The following is a 17,105-nucleotide window of genomic DNA, read 5'->3' as shown; positions in this document are numbered from 1 at the left end:
GACATCAATCTGAAGCAGGGAGGTCATGTGTTCGTCGTATATTTATTTTCCATGGTGTATTATTCGTAATGACACACAATTCACCACACGAGCACACAATTTACAAGCACTTTTGATAATATGACAAAGAAACCAATATGCACACAAACTACAACCAAATCACAGTGACAATAAGATAAAACTTTGTAATTAGCACTAATTGTCTCTTTATTAGTGAAGAATAATGTATTAGGATTAATAAAGGACATACAGTAGCCTATTTTTACACACAATTATATACAGGCCCTTACAACATGCACGCGCACACACACAAGGGCCCAGTTCACACTCCAAACTTGTTGGTCCCTGCGGGTCTTGAACCGGCCACCCTCTGGTCCCCGTCCCAAGAGGGACGGGGACGGGAACGCCTACATTAGCTGAGGATGGATTCTATCCATTGACCTCTGGCTTATGGGCCCAGCACCCTTCCACTGCACCACTCTGCTGTAGTCGCTGCTGCACTTATAAATCCATCCACCTGAAAGACAGACAAGAAATAAACACTCAGTTGAAATAAAAGACACACTGAGAGAAAAAGAATAAAAACAGTCAGTCAGCCCTTCAGGAAAACGTGGACACCTTCTTTCAGGAAAGCAGCAAACTAATTTGTGTGAAGTAATTCAGTCCTGCACAGGAAAAGAAAAGAAAAGATATCCAGTGATATTCAATGTCCTTAGAGGATAAGTATAAACTTAATATAAATGTATTGACCTATCAACAAATAACTGAGGTGGTCCATCACATGGAACATAGAAAATTAACGTCTGTGCTTCAATGGAGGCATTTTATTGAGATCCACTTCAACCCGGAGTTAAACCCCCTTTATACGCGTACTATCTAATAGATAGGTTATGACTCGCTTAATATATTCATGATCCAGAGATGATGGATATTCTGATTAGATAATAAATAAATAAAAGCTCCTCCACACAACAATCTTCTCTCGCTCATTCTATCTCTGTGACAGAACCATTACCTGCCAGAAAGATTGGCCTCTTCTCCTCAACAGGTAATTACAGGACCACGCTGGCAGCGCAGTGATTTGCCCGCACTCCAACACGACGATGACACTTAAACATTTTACGCAATTCGGTGCGGAATCGGTCGTGGAGCCACGCGTAAAGGAACGGGTTACAACAAGCGGAGCTCATGGCGCACAGGTGACACAGCAGCTGGATGAGCAGAAAGTAGCGCTTGTTAATCAGGTGAATGTCGATGTCTCTCAGCACGTTGAAGACATGAATAGGAAGCCAGCAGACGGCAAAGGCCGACACCAAGAGGGCGACCAGTCGAAAGATCTTCTTTTTACGCGCTTGTTGTGCACCTTCCTGGTTTTGTGACCTGTTGCCGGGCGCAACGCATTTCCTCAGTTTGACAGAAATGCAGAGATAAGACACAAAGACGGCAGATAATGGCAGGACGTAGGTGACCAGCAGGGTACTGTATGCGTAAGCGCGTCTCTCTTTAGCCTGATCCAGCCAGAATTCCTCACAGATGGTGAAGCCTTCGTCTTTGAATTCGACGTGGTAGGTGTGAGTGACGGCTGGAACGACGAGCCCGCAGGACAGCAGCCAGATACCGGCCAGGACGGAGGCGCAGGTGGCCACGGAGGTGCGCTTCTTCAGCGGGTGAACTGTTGCATAGTATCTGCAAAAAATAAGAATAAAAACCCCCCAACTATTTAATTTAAGCATGATCCAGTGTGTTGATCCAATGCATTATTCACCAGATAGCTGGAAGCACAATACAATATTCATTTTACCTTTAGCTTGTGAGATGATGTCATTTGGAAACGTAGAATGAGCTTTTAAACTCTCTGTATAATCTTTATTTAGCTGTCCTTTTCAAAAATGCAATTTAATCATCATAATGATAATTGAAAAAATGTGACCCGTAATCGACATCTTTTGTTTGAATTTCATCCTAATTCACTTTAAATCAAGACAACAAAACTTCAGCTTTAAATGCAAGTGCATGTATAACATACCTGACTATTCTGATCACTGAGGAATATTAGAGTAATTTTATGAATCACAATGAATCATGTTTTAGGTTTTAATAATTATAGATTGTCTCTTAAGGGAGAGGATATGTATGTATATGACATAAGTTACTGAATCCCAGTTTTCAGTTTGTGGCTTGTTTAGCTTCATATTATAATTAATATAGCTGACATCTGGAGCTTGATTGAATTCTAAATCACTGTCCAAATTCATGGCCAAATTAATGGAAAGACACACAAACCAGGAGAGAAAAAGGACTAAAAGGAACCTTTAAAAATAATGTAAAACTTTCACTGGAGATCCACCCACCTGTCCACGGCGATAGCAGTCAGTGTGAAGACTGAGACATAGACTGTGACAGGCTGGATGAGAAACACCAGATAGCACATTGACTGACCAAAGACCCAACCTCGTGGATTGAAGGCATAGGCGAGGGTGAAGGGCACGCAGGTCACACACATGAACATGTCAGAGAAGGCCAGGTTCCCAATGAAGAAGTTGGTGACGTTGTGCATCTTGCGGGTTCGGCAGATGACATACAGGAGCAGATAATTCCCGAAGCCGCCCACCATCACAACGAGCACGTAGCAGGGGATGATGAGAGGCTTGAAGGTCTGCAGCAGAGCCACATCCGCAAACTGGGAGCTGCGGTTGGTGGAGGTGTTCTGCACTGCCACCTCATAAATGTGTGCATCTGTCTGTGTGCTGTCAGTCGAGGTGCTGCCATTACATTCCATGACGGCAAAGCTGTGTAAAACACATTACAAAGGTTTTCTTAAGGTCAAATGCTCATCAAAATAGCTCAGCTGAAATGAAAAATGTGATTTTTTTCTTTTTTCTTTTTTTTTTTTTTACCAAAAAGGCATGGCATTTACAAAATGGAAGGTCTTTAGGGATGTTTTTCTTAAACTGGTCCCTCTTGATATCACTGTAAAGGGCACATTATTAAACTCACTGAGGCATTTATAGAAGAACAGGTGGGATCATCAAATTTTCCTCTGAAATGTTCATTAAGGGAATGTCAAATCAATTTGTGGTATCTGTAAAGAACGTTCCGTACTCCTGATGGTTTTTATCAAGCAGTGAAAAGATGTTTCTCTTGCTTGTTTTAGTTGCAATTACATTGAAACGTAAAGGAAGGTGACTTTTTAACAAATGTACCACTTCAAAATATGATATTGAATTTGAAGATAGCCTGTTGATGCAGCAGCTGGAATTTGTATTTTATACAATATAGATGACAAGATAGATTTCAAAGTATTATTGGTATTACATAAATTTTGCTGTGAAGCATCTCCATATTCTAACTGCATTCTACGTCACACACAGCCAATTTGGATTGTGTGAGGAGTGAATTTTAGTGCCATAGTACATACAAGAGGGATTTTGTGGATTTTAGTCAGTTAATCAATCTAAATAATGGTTATAAAGATTGTACATAATGAATATCATAAACACAGAGCTGCAAAACAGCAACCTTCATGTTATAGGTATCTAAAATAGGGAATACTATCGTACTAACTGCTTGTAGAGTTATCTCTCCACTGGATTGAAAGCTTGCATCTGCCAAACGTAAGCCATTCAACTTCACAAAGCTTACAATCTTTCCTAAGTATGACTATGCCTGGATTCAAACCAAATAATGTCAAAAGAGCTGTTGTGTGTGAGCCTGTGAGTTCCTGTTCATTTGTCTTGTAATAAACATTCATTCATTCATTCGTTCATTTTCCGTACCGCTTCCTCCGCTTTCACGAGTAACGGGGGTTGCTGGAGCCCATCCAAGTGGACTTACAGTCATGAGGTGGGAAGACACTCTGGACACATTCCCAGAACATCGCGGAACCACACAAAAGACGAACAATTACTCACACATTCACACCTACGGACAATTTGGAACCAATCAATTCACCTAAGCTGCAATTTTTTGGAGGAGGTAGAAAACACAAACAGACACGGGGAGAACATCCAAACTCCGCACGGAACATATCTCTAAGCCGGAACATTCTTGCTGTGAGGTGACAACGATGCACACTGCCCTGCCTGAACATCCATCCAAACAGAAAAAAATTGACTTTTTTCAGATGGACTTGAAAACAAATCCTGCAGTTACTTCATATAAAGTCTAGTGGTGTTTTACCCATTATATTAATATAAGGAGTCACACAGCTTGACATTGACATGAAAAATGTGTATTATTGCAAACATCCAATAGTATAGAATAGTATATTCTATGCTATTCTATTGTGTTCTATTGTGTTCTATTCTATTCTATTCTATTCTATTCTATTCTATTATGTTCTGTTCATGGCCAAATTGGTGTATTAATCTATCATAGACTAAGTGAACTCATGAAAAAAAAACCATTCAGCAACTTACCTGTGCTTGTGTCTCTCCGTGTGAAGATGAGTATGAAGAGCAGATTATCCCTGCAAATCTCTCCACAGAGAATGAGCTACAGCTGCTTCAGGAGGGGAGGGGGCACAGAGAGGAACCAGTTAGACGGAGATGCCTGGGGAAAAAAACCAATGAGATGGAAGAGCCCCCAACGAGATTCATGACTTTGTCAGAGTTGATGATGATGCTCCATCGTTATGTGATAAATTAGGGTTGATATCCTCAAGCTGTGAGTGACATTAGTTATTATTGAGCTTCTCACAGATACGTCCAAGACTCTTTGTTGATAAGATGCCACTTGTGATTTAGCACCATATTTAGGTGCTGTCAATGCGTTGCTTTCAAAAGCTTTGCATCTGCTTTTGTTTATGGACGGAATCTATGGTTTTCGTTTTGTCTTGTAACAAGCTCTTGCATCCAAAAATTGAATCAGCTTCATCTGAATGACTGATTCCTTTGTTTGGAGAAATAGAAGACTTCTCAGCTATTTGAAAAAATAATGTCAGAATTGTGACGCATCATCTTTTGATTCTTCTTCTTGTTTGTGAAGGCTGTCATTGGCAAAATGTTCAAAAGTTTCAATGTTCAAAAAATGTTCGGAAAGTTTTTAAAGCACATTATTTTTGAATCTAAAACTTTGTCCTAGACAAGTGAGTATTTACAGTAATTTCATTGTTCACAAGCCATCCGTGGGCAAAGTGTTTAAGTGCATTATGAGTCATGGTTGTTTTCTCTAATGCTGAAATATTTAATGCCTTTTGCTGGAGACAAAATGACCTTTTCACTCTAGATGGAGAATGACTAATTTGCATCAGGCATCAGATCTGCCTCCACACTTCTTCCATCAGTTTATTGTTCAACAGGTGTGGGCTTTTAAAAAGTACCGTACATCGCAAAACATAAGCGATGTACTTTTAAATAGTTTGTCGTAAATGCCAGTTGGCACTCTTCATAGAGGGAAATAGAGGGATAATGCATGGGAACAATTGTCCCAGCTTTTATAGCCCTCAATATTTGATCATGGCGGCATGGTGGCATAGTGGTTTGCACTATTGCCTCACAGCAAGAAGGTCATGGGTTCAAACCCCAGCATTTCCAACATGACCTTTCTATGTAGAGTTTGCATGTTCTCTCTGACCAACACTAAATCTGACCTCATAATTTTGTTGTAAAATTGTATAATGACAATAAATTTCTTCTTTGATTGAATTTAGATCAGAACTGAAAGAAAAGCTTGAAGAGCTTTTGTCTCTCATCCAAGACGCTTCTTAAGTTATGAAGTAATCCGCACATTAATAATCAGCAAACCAGTACACATTTCCCATTAATAAATGTAATCAATAAAAGTACTAATGAAAGATACATGCACATTTTTCAAGTTTATAGTTGTAAATGTTCAGATCTGAAAAAGTATTTTGTATGAGAGGCAGAACATCTTCAAGCTTTTCTATTGACTTTATTCAACTCAAAAAACTACCTTGACTTGGATTACAGTACAAAGAATCTCCACAGATTGTTTATGTTCCAGTCTAGATGTGATCTGGTATTTAAGAATATACGGAACAATCTATGGCACAAAGACGAAACAAGTTGAGCAGAACTGAAGATCAAATTGATCGGTACATGTATTTATCGCTGGGACACAGAAATAAAACAAATGCACACTTTACAAACACAACCAAACAACACAGCCCAGAAAAGCAGGACACCATCTCTAGAAAAAGAATCAGTGATGTCAATTAACTTTTGTTGATACAAATCTGTTAGGTCTGTAATCTTTTTTCATGAAGAGGGATATGGTGTCGGGGAATTATCGGACTTTGTTGGTCTATTCCACATGTGTTTTGGGGTCCTGAAAGACTACAGCTGTGTTGCCCCATTGAGTTCTGAGGAGAACATAGCCAGAGTGTGGAGTACCAAGCTATGAGCTGGGAGCCATTATAATCAAAGGGGAGAGATGTGTTGGTATTCTCAGCACAAAGTTAACCAGCCTGGAAGTAGGACTCCGTCAAGGTTGGCTCTTGTCTCCCATCATATTTGTGATCATAAATCCTACGCGGCTCTGGCTCTGCTGAATGTGTAAACGGCCAGCTGTACGTGTTTGTTGTTTACTGCTTGTTCTCACCATCCCAGAGTGAAAAAGAAATAAAAAAAATAAGTATTGGAGGTATTAAAAATTTTAAAGACAGCCTGGGCCTCACATTGGACACTGGGATTTGTATATTTTTTTAATCATCAATGAAAATGCAGGTTCTGAGTTTTAAAATACATATTTGTCTACAGACTTATATAAAAAAAGTGTTGGTCTAATTATTGACCAACAGATTATAAGATAAACATTTTCTACATTTCCCACATTTTCTTATCATGTATATTTCATAAATCCAAGTACATTTTATTTAACAACAGAATTTTTTTCTTTTAATTCATAATTTTTCTGTTTCCTTAATAATCCATGTACCCTCTAAATCAGACGATATCTAAATATGACCCCATTTTGATTGCACTGACACTGGTATTATGAGAACAATAAAGGTGAATTAACTAGACAGCAGAGTGTAAAGCTCCCTCACATAAACAGTTCCATAATAGTTTGACCCAACATGACTCGTCAACCATAAAGCCCCTCGAATTTGATTTAGATTGGACTCTGGATGAATTTAATATCCTGACTAATTTTGATTTTCTCCAGCATGTAGCTCAGTAGCTCCGTCAAACGGGACATCACACCCAATCAGCAGATTTTCAGCTACAGTTTGTTGCATCATTATTTATTACAGCAGTGAAGTTTCTATTAGCTCTCTGCATGTGAACCATGCAACAGCATCATCAGGCACATAAACCATGAGGAGACAAGGATGGAGAGACAGCACCGGAGTGTCAATGACGTGAACCACAACTACTATTAAATTATATATTTAGCTGGCTTGGACAAGCTGTAAACTGTTTTAGTTTTAACTTACAAGCATATGTTCAGAACAATTGATGGAACTGTTTGAATTCATTGAATTGACAGTGAATGGAAGCTGCAGTCTTAGGTGTTCTTTGTTTCCTGATGTTTTTATTATGTTATACCTGCATCAATTAATTTTTTACTGGTTGATAAAGCAAATCTTCCAATTCATTGATTTGCAGGGTTGTAATCCACAATCCGGCTGTCTCTAAAGCCTCCAAACAATTTAATATTTCTGAACTAGGCTTAACAGGATCACCAGAGGTCCTCTTAGAAGAGAACACAAATGAATGCTGTCTGACAAGGTGCCTGATGAGGAGCTGGTCTGGGGTGGATCAGTAGCTTCATCGCTTGCGTTTGCCTCACACACAGTGAGACGACAGGCTGCAGGGGTGAGTGTACATTAAATCAACATGTTCGAGAGGAGTAAGGCTTACGTAGTACTCCTAGTGGAATATAATACTATATAGTCTTCATGAGTTTTTCTTTGAAGGTTAATCATACACTGCACCTCATACATTATATTGAGAACCCTACTGATCTCAAACAAGCTGCACAGACTTCATGTACAGTTTGAGACACCAGCTGCCAAAAACAAATTCCTTGTCTGTTTTTTAACAAACGATGGCAATGAAACCGATTCTGATTACTAATCTTATCACCTGCTTCAAAACCAACCTTGCAGAGAACTGCTTTAGCTCTACCTGGTGGTCACTTCGTGTACAACCATATCACATTATTCCCCAGGATTATTACTCTGAGATGGGGCCTTAAGTATAAATGAGGTCTGGGACATCCTCCTTAACTTGATTAGAGCACACTTTACAGCCTTCCAAATCAAGCTAGCAGCCTGTTAATGTGATTGAGTCAAATGATGAAGGGCTGAGTCAACAAATGAGAAGCTGCTACCAATTAAACAAATGGACTTGGCTGACTGGACAATGACGAGAACATGCTGTAACAAGCCTGAAGCCAATAACATCCATCTTTCAGGTCTTAAAAGATGTGAGAAGCATACTGGCATGTCTGTCTTTTTTCCAACTAATTCTATTAACTAATCCTTAATGTAGGATCAACAACACAAAAACACACACATGTAAAAGGACACTGGTCTTCGATTTAATTGGTACAACATAAAATAGTAAAACAAGGCACAATGGTCAATCAGTGAAATGTGAAGGCGATGAAACATGAAATGCTTGGATATAATATGCAATCAGTGGAAGAAGCTCTGAGCAGAGTGAAGACAGCACCGATGATGTCACTCTGAAATCTCTTTCACTCGCCTCCACACAGCGCCAGGAGGATTTTGCGATAATCACCAGACGTGTCTCCCTGCACAAAGACAGATCAGTGAGAATTTCAAGAGCCACCTGAGTTCCTGAAGGTACCTACAGCTGATATACGATAGGGTAATCTAATCTCTATTATGTTATACTGTTAAAGCAATGCCAGGATTTTATTGACTATAATATTTCCTAGCCCTAGTTTTAAGTTTCTCACCTTGATGAAGGAGTAGAGTGTTTTGCCGTACATCTTCAGGAATTCTGCCTTAATGTCCAGCATATCAATCTCTGCCCTTGCAACCATTGTTCTGACAAGGACACTATCCGTGGTGCCCAACCCCTAACGATAGACACAAACAGTGATCATAATGCCTAGACTTACCCCTCTTATGGTATGAAAACATTAGTCTACGCTTCTTATTCCATTACATCAAATATTTACCTTCATCGATTTGTATAATCGCTCTGCAAAGAAGGCTGGCTTGTTCCTAATACACTTCACTGGAGAGAAGAAACATGCCAGAACACAAGGTCAACTCCAGGAGTAGAAGGGTGTGCATGATCAGTGACTTCACAGTTGATTCTATTTACACACACAGAGAGTGGACAGGACAGACCTATGGCCAGGAAGACATCCTCCAGACAGCCAGACATCTCCCTCTTAATGCTGTCTTCAATGTCTCGTCCAGAAATTTTTTTATACTCCTCGAACACTGAAGAAAGAAAAGAATGTTGTAATTCAGCGTCACAAACTGTTTGTCATTGTCAAAACATGTTGCTACATGAATTTTGCCTTTGTGTATTTCTGATTTCCCACAACCAAGCCACAGGTTGGAGCTACAAATGTATGCCCATAAGTTGTTGAAAAGCTCACACATAGAATCTGCTGCTATCAGCTAAAAAACTAATTGCTGCAAGGAAAAGGATCAGTTAATAGATGAATGTCTGTATGAATATAAGGAAGACCTATGTTTTTCTTTAAAACTAACAACACAAAACTACAGCTAATGGTGAGTAACTTCTAATAAATGACTCCTGTAGTAATCCAGGAAAATGACACACACCACTAGTGAACATGTAGGTGCTCTTTTAATGTGGTGAGTGTATGGTGAGGATACCTCGAATGAGATGCTTTTGGTTCCTCACACAAAGCACTGTAAGGAATTTGACCTCATCAGTGCCCCATCGAGCTTCACCGGCCTCGTAGATTTCCTAAAATAAAAAACTAAAAAAAATAAATCTTCTGGTCACAGTTCAAACGTAACCTTTCATCTAAAAAAACCTGAACTCTTGCCTTGGCATCCTTTATGGCCTGGGCCTCATCCACTTTGTCACTTTCATCCCGCCCAGCCTGCAAAGAAAGACGTAACAGCTCAATAGAAAAAAGGATGTAGGATTTAACAATGGAAACAGAAGTAATGAAAAACATGGTTTTATGATGTAGAAGTAATATTTTCTTCCTCTTCCCTAAAAATTAGCTGACAAAAGCTCAACTACATTCCCACTCTTGAGATTTCAAAAAAAATTTCACAATCCTACAATTACTACAAAACAGATACAGACTTTATGAAATGTCGAGTTTAGACAGAAGTGAATATCTTGACTGGAACTTCATTTTTTTTTATCATCAATTTAATATTAAAATACTTTTAGGATAGGATCTACTTGCTCACCGAGATTAAAGAGACCAAAACCCTTTGAAACATTCCAGACGTGTCTCCACACACATCGTCTTCCAAGGATTTGCCATACTCTACCACAAAAAACACAATTAAGAAATTAGAATACATATTGTGTAATCTAATGCCTCCTTGGGCAGTTGAGTCAACAGTGTTGCAAGTTAAAATCGATGGAAACTTCTCCAACTCAACCAGGAATAGAGAAATGCCCTTTAAAATTACAACAATGCACTCAAAGAGAATAAAAAGCAAATTGGTTGATGATTTTGTCATTAAAGTTTTATGACTAACAAATACCACAGAAACCAGGAACAAATAGGAGTTATATTTGTAATACTTAAATATAAAGGAAAAGATTTACAGCTGAACATTGTTTTATTTCTATTCATTGAATTGTCAAAATCACGACATGTACAGAATTCCACAAAGCCCAATAACATCACAATATATGTACATGTACTGGAGGAAAAATCTGCTTTTATGTCCAAAAATACTTTGTCTCTCGTCATTGACACGGTAAACAGCTACAAAGACCGCAGCAATGGCTTTTATGAATAATTTATACTGCTCACTGTTTTCCATTAATGGCATTATTGCTGACAGACAATACTGGATATCATATACAACCCACAGGCGTAGTCAGATACAAAAGACATCATGATAGAATCTCTATTGTACAGAGGACACACTTACGTTTCTTGTAGAAGGCATTTATGGTGTTTATTTCTGCATTTGACCTTGAAGCAAGAATATCAATGAGACAGGCCTCCTCGGTTCCAGCCCCCTGTGATGAATATATAGGTGTCAATATTAATATTAAAACACTGACTACACAAGACAAGATTATTAAGTTAAAACATATCTTACTCATTAATTTGGCTGTACTATGCTGTTTTTTTTACTTACTGTCAACAAATTTTACAAATGAACAACATTAATGTTTTACTGTCTGACCTTGCCCCTTGGAGTAGGCTGGTAATGTGTTGTCAGCCAATAATGCCAAGACATTTATTGATTGTATATTTAATGCACTTATTTATAGTAACAGAGGGAAGTATGTGGGATTTAAGAGAAAAATAGTAATAGTGGAGCAGTAGCAGCATCACGCCTGGAACTATACTTGTGGATGACTTCATTTTCAAACCTATCACAACAAACATCGTGTGAAGAAGAAGCAGCAGAGAACCTTTATTGCATTCCTCAGCTCATAGGCGTCGTATACAGGCGGCAGCATCAGCAGGCCTAGAGCGGCGCTCCTGAAGTTCCCACTCAGCTCTGTGGACAGATCGTCAGCAAGGTCCTACAGGGGAGGGGGGAGCAGATGGATCACCAGACAGAACCACAGCGAGCGGTCATGCAATAAAACATGTCTTATCTTTGAATCTAAAGTGACTGCCACACTGGGCATGTGACACAAGTTTACACATTACACTCATCCACACTGGTGTTTCCACTAGAGGGTGTGGTTTCTCCTCACACGTTCGTAAACGTGTAACTGGGCCGTGTGACCACATGTGGGCGCCGCCCGCCATGTGGAACATGAGTCATTCTTTCTGCCTGTGAGGACCAGACTCACAAGCGCTTCCTTTGTCTGCAGTACATCAGAGGAACTTTCAGTTCACTTTATTGACATCTGACTGAGCACAGCGCAGTGGAGCAGGTACTTATCTCATTATGTTAATACAAATGACATCCTTAACTTCTCTTTTAGTCGTTATATTGATCCACATATCACGAGACAAAGAAGCAGCCAGTAGGAAGCATACCTCTGTGGTTTGAAAGGGTTTGCTTTTTTTTTATAGGGTAGAACATTCCCTTATCCAACAGATTACAAGATCCTGTCCTGAGGTCTCTTCACCAGCGGTAATTATTTCCCCTTTACAGTTAATCATTACCTTAAATACCATCAGCATCACTAACCAACCAACCACAAGCAAACAGATTAATCTGCACAAAGTCACAACATGCTGTTGCAGGGGATAATCTTCATGTATGACGAAGGGATTAAACAACAGGTATGTTGAAAAACACACTGCCGTTAACTTTGTCGGTTGTGAGTAATTTTCAGCCGAAACTCACCTTCCCCACAGCTAGTTTGAAAGCTTCTTTGATACGCTGCCTTTGGGCGATGGTACGGTATGGTAATACCTCTATGATAGCTTCCTCATTGGTGCCTGCAGGAAATAATACCATAGTTAAATTTTAAGGAATATGTGCATTGTTGACACATAAGGTTTCAGGCCTTAAGTGTATGCCATACTGCAAACACATGATGATGCCAGCACACTGCTGCTCTGTTGGTATCAACATAGAGTCCTTCCTTTTGCAAAAGGCTCAAACTAGAGTCAGGAGAACATGATCATTCAATAGCAAACCACAAGTGAATGTGCTCATAGTGAACAAAATGTCATTGTAACACACTCCTGACTGCTTATTTGGAAATACCTTCATGGGAGGAAGACACCTGACAAAAATTTCACTCCGACATAATGAGATTAGTTTACTATTTCAAGCATGATCAGCAACATTGAGTTTATTTTTCCATGAATGTGAAATTTGTGAAGCAAAACACAAAAACACACTGCGGAGAATGAATTGACAGGGAAACAGAAAACTAAAAGCTGCCATGACAACACATCCGCTTAGCAACACTGATTTTAGTATTCAAACTTTCCTGGAGGAGAAAGTAGAGGATGGAAAAATATAATTACATCTTTTCCCAATGGAGGCCCAGAAATAATGACACAATCCAACAATCTCTGTCTAATCATGGTTTCTGGACGACAGTGGCTGGATCACTCACCAACTCCCTTCATGGCATCTCGAAGCTTCTTAGCATCTGCATCTGGGTTGAAACCAGCCGCCTCAGTCACAGTTCCACGATTTCCAAGCTGCCCAGAAATTAAAAAAACAAAAACATTCATTTATTAAAAAATAAACGGATAAGCATAAGGTTTTGGTTCAATTCTGACTTTCACTGTGCAGAAAAATGCATCTTAAGAATTTGACACTGGAACACAGTTTTCTCATTGTCCTACTGCAGGGGTAAAGCTGGGCTTACTCTCAAAGGTTGTACATTACATGTGTCATGAAATAAAAAATATTTCATGCATACACATGTAACTCATAACACATGCTGTACATTATTAATGGACAATCAGGAAAATAAACTATTCTTTTACATTTTTTTAATGTTTGGATACAAACATTTCATGAAAGAAGTATCAATGTTTTACATTTCAAAACAGATTATTTTTTGTTAGTTTATCAAAGTAGTGAAATTTGGAAACAGCAAATTATCAATTTCTAATTCTAATTTTTAAAAAAATTGTTGCCCAACTCCATTTAAAACAAATATAACATCAGGTTTCCATTGTTGCTTCAAATAAAGTGTTGGTTGGTTTACAAGCCTGCTTAATGTGTTTACTGTGAACACAGTGGCCAACAGTGACAGGATGGACTTACCGCTGCCATGGTAGGAAGTAGAAGTGTGTTGTATCCAAAAGTGGAAGAACAGATAACTACAAGAAAACACATAAATAATGAGTACGTTACATAGAAAGAAAGGATTAAGTGAAGCATCAGGTTTAACTGCTTTGAGTGTGCCCTCTGGTCAATAATGCATACAAGCTAGTCCTCTCAGAGAGGTTTCCACCATACGTTTAGTTCTCGAGTCCCAAGCCTGCACTGGTGCAACATGAGTTTTCTCATTAAGGTAGTGTTGTTCAGACAACACCTGTGATCACTTCACTGTGAGTGAAGGAAGTGGGGGTTTCCTGTCAGTAGAGATCAACTTACCCATTAATCATCATATCTGTCAAAACCCATTCATTAATAACTTAAGAAGACTCATTTGGTTTACTGCTGCAGATATTGTAGTCTCATCAAAGGTTAATAAATGAGCTATTGTTGAACTCGAACAGGTCAAATGCCAGAGGAGTGGTTCATTATGTAAATACAGGACAGGTAGCACAAACACATACCTCACCTTATGTAAAGATCACAACACAAAAATAAAGACAAAGTGGAAAACAGCATGTTGGGCATTTTTTGACAGAACATCTGAACAATGTGAGTTATTAATGTTAAAAAGTTTTTTTTTAAAATGTTTACCCAAATCTGTAGACGAATTAAACCCAATATACAAATAATTTTGAGACACACGCAATATTCATGAACAGAAAAATAGTATAACTGTTACAATAAGGCCATTAGCAAACTACAGTATCTGAATAATATCCATACAAGCAAAGAAAGCAACCGCTTTTTATTCCTCAGCTGAAAAGCTGCAAATATTAACACAATCCATATAGATTGCCATTTTAAATTTGTTTGCATTGTACATTATGCACATCAACCAACACTAGCGTGTGATATTAATTTCCCCTAGGGGATCGATACAGTGCATACAATTAAAATTAAAAAAAACATAATTCATGGCTTTAAAGATCAGACTTATATTTAGTATACTGGAAGCTCCTGGACTTTCATTTTCAAATGCATTATTTACAACATGATCCTGATTGGATAACGACTCACAGCAGCTTTCATTAAACAGGAATCCTCGGTGTGCTATAAGCGGAATGGAAAGTTTACAGGACTTTTTGAAACTTACATGAATTTCTCTAAACCGTTAAAAACAATCTTAACCATAATGTTCACAATAGTTTGGGGTTGATTCAAATAGAAATTCGTATGAATGACCGAGAAAGCGAAGGAAATTAAGAGTTATAACAAGTATTAAATATGTAACTAGGCACACCCCGGAGACAGGACCAACGGGCTCAGTCCGAGTGTGGTTCTACATGAAACACCTAGCGACAAATAAACACCTAAACAGCCCCCAAAACACGACTGACTGGACTCGGGATGTATTCTTACTTGTCCTGGAGACACTTTGGTCCGTTTGGAGTGAGAGGAAAGCGGCTCTGCACCTTGAAACAAACGCGTCCAGCTCACAGCTGCTACCCAGTACGTCCCAGTGAAACGCAAATATTGTTGGAGGGTCCTCCCTTTATGCTGACGTCACAGTGGGCTCGTGTTGCATTCAAGGAATGTCGGTAGAAGCGGCATTTGTGTGTACGTGACCTACAGTGTAAGAGAGGAGGTAGGAGGTAGGAGCACACAGGTAGACTACATCTTGTGTAGATGGTGTAATCTGAAGGAGATCAGTGACTGCAAAGTAGTGGTAGGTGAGAGTGTAGCCAAACAGCATAGGATGGTGGTGTGTAGGATGACTCTGGTGGTGAGGAAGATGAAGAGGGCAAAGGCAGAGCAGAGGACGAAATGGTGGAAGCTGAAAAAGGAAGAGTGTTGCATGACTTTTAGGAGGGAGTTAAGACAGGCTCTGGGTGGTCAGGAGGTGCTTCCAGATGACTGGACAACTACAGCTAATACGATCAGGGAGACAGGTAGGAGAGTACTTGGTGTGTCATCTGGAAGGAAAGAAGATAAGGAGACTTGGTGGTGGAATGAGGAGGTACAGGAGTGTATACAGAGAAAGAGGTTAGATAAGAAGAAGTGGGACACTGAGAGGACTGAGGAGAGTAGACAGGAGTACAGGGAGATGCAGCGTAAGGTGAAGGTAGAGGTAGCAAAGGCCAAACAAGGGGCTTATGATGACTTGTATGCTAGGTTGGACAGTAAGGAGGGAGAGACTGATCTATACCGGTTGGCAAGACAGAGAGACAGAGATGGGAAGGGCGTGCAGCAGGTTAGGGTGATTTAGGATAGGGATGGAACTGTATTGACTGATGCCAGTAGTGTGATGGGAAGATGGGAAGAGTACCTTGAAGAGTTGATGAACAAGGAAAATGAGAGAGAACAAAGACTAGAAGAGGTGACTGTTGTGGACCAGGAAGTAGCAAAGATTAGTCAGGATGAAGTGAGGAGGGCATTGATGAGGATGAAGAGTGGAAAGGCAGTCGGTCCTGATGATATACCTGTGGAGGTATGGAAGTGTCTAGGAGAGGTGGCAGTAGAGTTTCTGACTGGGTTGTTCAACAGGATCTTAGATAGCGAGAAGATGCCTGAGGAATGGAGGAGAAGTGTGCTGGTGCCCATTTATAAGAACAATGGAGATGTGCAGAGTTGTGGCAACTACAGAGGAATAAAGCTGATGAGCCATACAATGAAGTTATGGGAAATAATAGTTGAAGCTAGACTAAGGGCAGAAGTGAGCATTTGTGAGCAGCAGTATGGTTTCATGCCAAAAAAGAGTACTACAGATGCAGTATTTGCTTTGAGGATGTTGACAGAGAAGTACAGAGAAGGCCAGAGGGAGCTGCATTGTGTTTTTGTAGATCTGGAGAAAGCTTATGACAGGGCGCCCAGAGAGGAACTGTGGTATTGTATGAAGAAGTCTTGAGTGGCAGAGAAGTATGTTAGAGCAGTGCAGGACATGTATGAGGACTGTAAGACAGTGGTGAGGTGTGCTGTAGGTGTGACAAAGGAGTTCAAGGTAGAGGTGGGACTGCATCAGGGATCAGCTCTGAGCCCCTTCTTGTTCGCTATGGTGATGGACAGGCTGACAGATGTGGTTAAACAGGAATCACCATGTACTATGACGTTTGCAGATGACATTGTAATCTGTAGTGAGAGCAGGGAACAGGTGGAGGAGAAGCTAGAGAGGTGGAGGTTTGTCCTGGAAAGGAGAGGAATGAAGGTTAGCCGCAGTAAGACAGAATACATGTGTGTGAATGAGAGGGACCCAAGTGGAAAAGTGAGGTTACAGGGAGAAGAGATCAAGAAG

General features: G+C 39.7%; 2 protein-coding genes across 3 annotated transcripts; both read right to left on the bottom strand.

Annotated features, from left to right (window-relative positions):
• Positions 1-405: 405 nt before the first annotated feature.
• On the bottom strand, positions 406-4,503 carry LOC137608634 (prolactin-releasing peptide receptor-like). Of its 2 annotated transcripts, XM_068335139.1 has the most exons (4): positions 4,419-4,503; positions 2,352-2,789; positions 1,016-1,686; positions 406-517 (listed from the first exon to the last, which is right to left on the bottom strand). In XM_068335139.1, the coding sequence occupies exons 2-3, from the start codon at positions 2,777-2,779 to the stop codon at positions 1,053-1,055; spliced, it is 1,062 nt and encodes a 353-aa protein (XP_068191240.1). In that variant the 5' UTR covers positions 2,780-2,789; positions 4,419-4,503; the 3' UTR covers positions 406-517; positions 1,016-1,052. The 2 variants fall into 2 exon arrangements, with proteins under 2 accessions (XP_068191240.1, XP_068191241.1); XM_068335140.1 differs by lacking the exon at positions 4,419-4,503 and having other exon boundaries at positions 2,352-3,320.
• A 1,373-nt stretch (positions 4,504-5,876) lies between these two features.
• On the bottom strand, positions 5,877-15,376 carry anxa4 (annexin A4). The gene is made up of 13 exons (XM_068335270.1): positions 15,236-15,376; positions 13,820-13,875; positions 13,158-13,245; positions 12,434-12,528; positions 11,541-11,654; positions 11,048-11,138; positions 10,349-10,428; positions 9,970-10,026; positions 9,794-9,887; positions 9,293-9,388; positions 9,118-9,176; positions 8,893-9,015; positions 5,877-8,724 (listed from the first exon to the last, which is right to left on the bottom strand). The coding sequence occupies exons 2-13, from the start codon at positions 13,826-13,828 to the stop codon at positions 8,668-8,670; spliced, it is 963 nt and encodes a 320-aa protein (XP_068191371.1). The 5' UTR covers positions 13,829-13,875; positions 15,236-15,376; the 3' UTR covers positions 5,877-8,667.
• Positions 15,377-17,105: the final 1,729 nt, after the last annotated feature.

This window comes from Antennarius striatus, chromosome 15, assembly GCF_040054535.1.
Source record: "Antennarius striatus isolate MH-2024 chromosome 15, ASM4005453v1, whole genome shotgun sequence".
Lineage (NCBI taxonomy): Eukaryota > Metazoa > Chordata > Actinopteri > Lophiiformes > Antennariidae > Antennarius > Antennarius striatus.
This window is presented reverse-complemented; position numbering and strand designations above follow the sequence as displayed.

Coding starts and splice junctions, on each gene's coding strand:
- anxa4 (XM_068335270.1), bottom strand. Junction 12,529..13,157: donor AGATGCCATGAAGGGAGTTG/GTGAGTGATCCA, acceptor TATTTCCTGCAG/GCACCAATGAGGAAGCTATC. Junction 9,016..9,117: donor GATTATACAAATCGATGAAG/GTAAATATTTGA, acceptor GTCTATCGTTAG/GGGTTGGGCACCACGGATAG.
- LOC137608634 (XM_068335139.1), bottom strand. CDS start 2,779: ATGGAATGTAATGGCAGCACCTCGACTGACAGCACACAGACAGATGCA. Junction 1,687..2,351: donor ACTGCTATCGCCGTGGACAG/GTGGGTGGATCT, acceptor TATTTTTTGCAG/ATACTATGCAACAGTTCACC.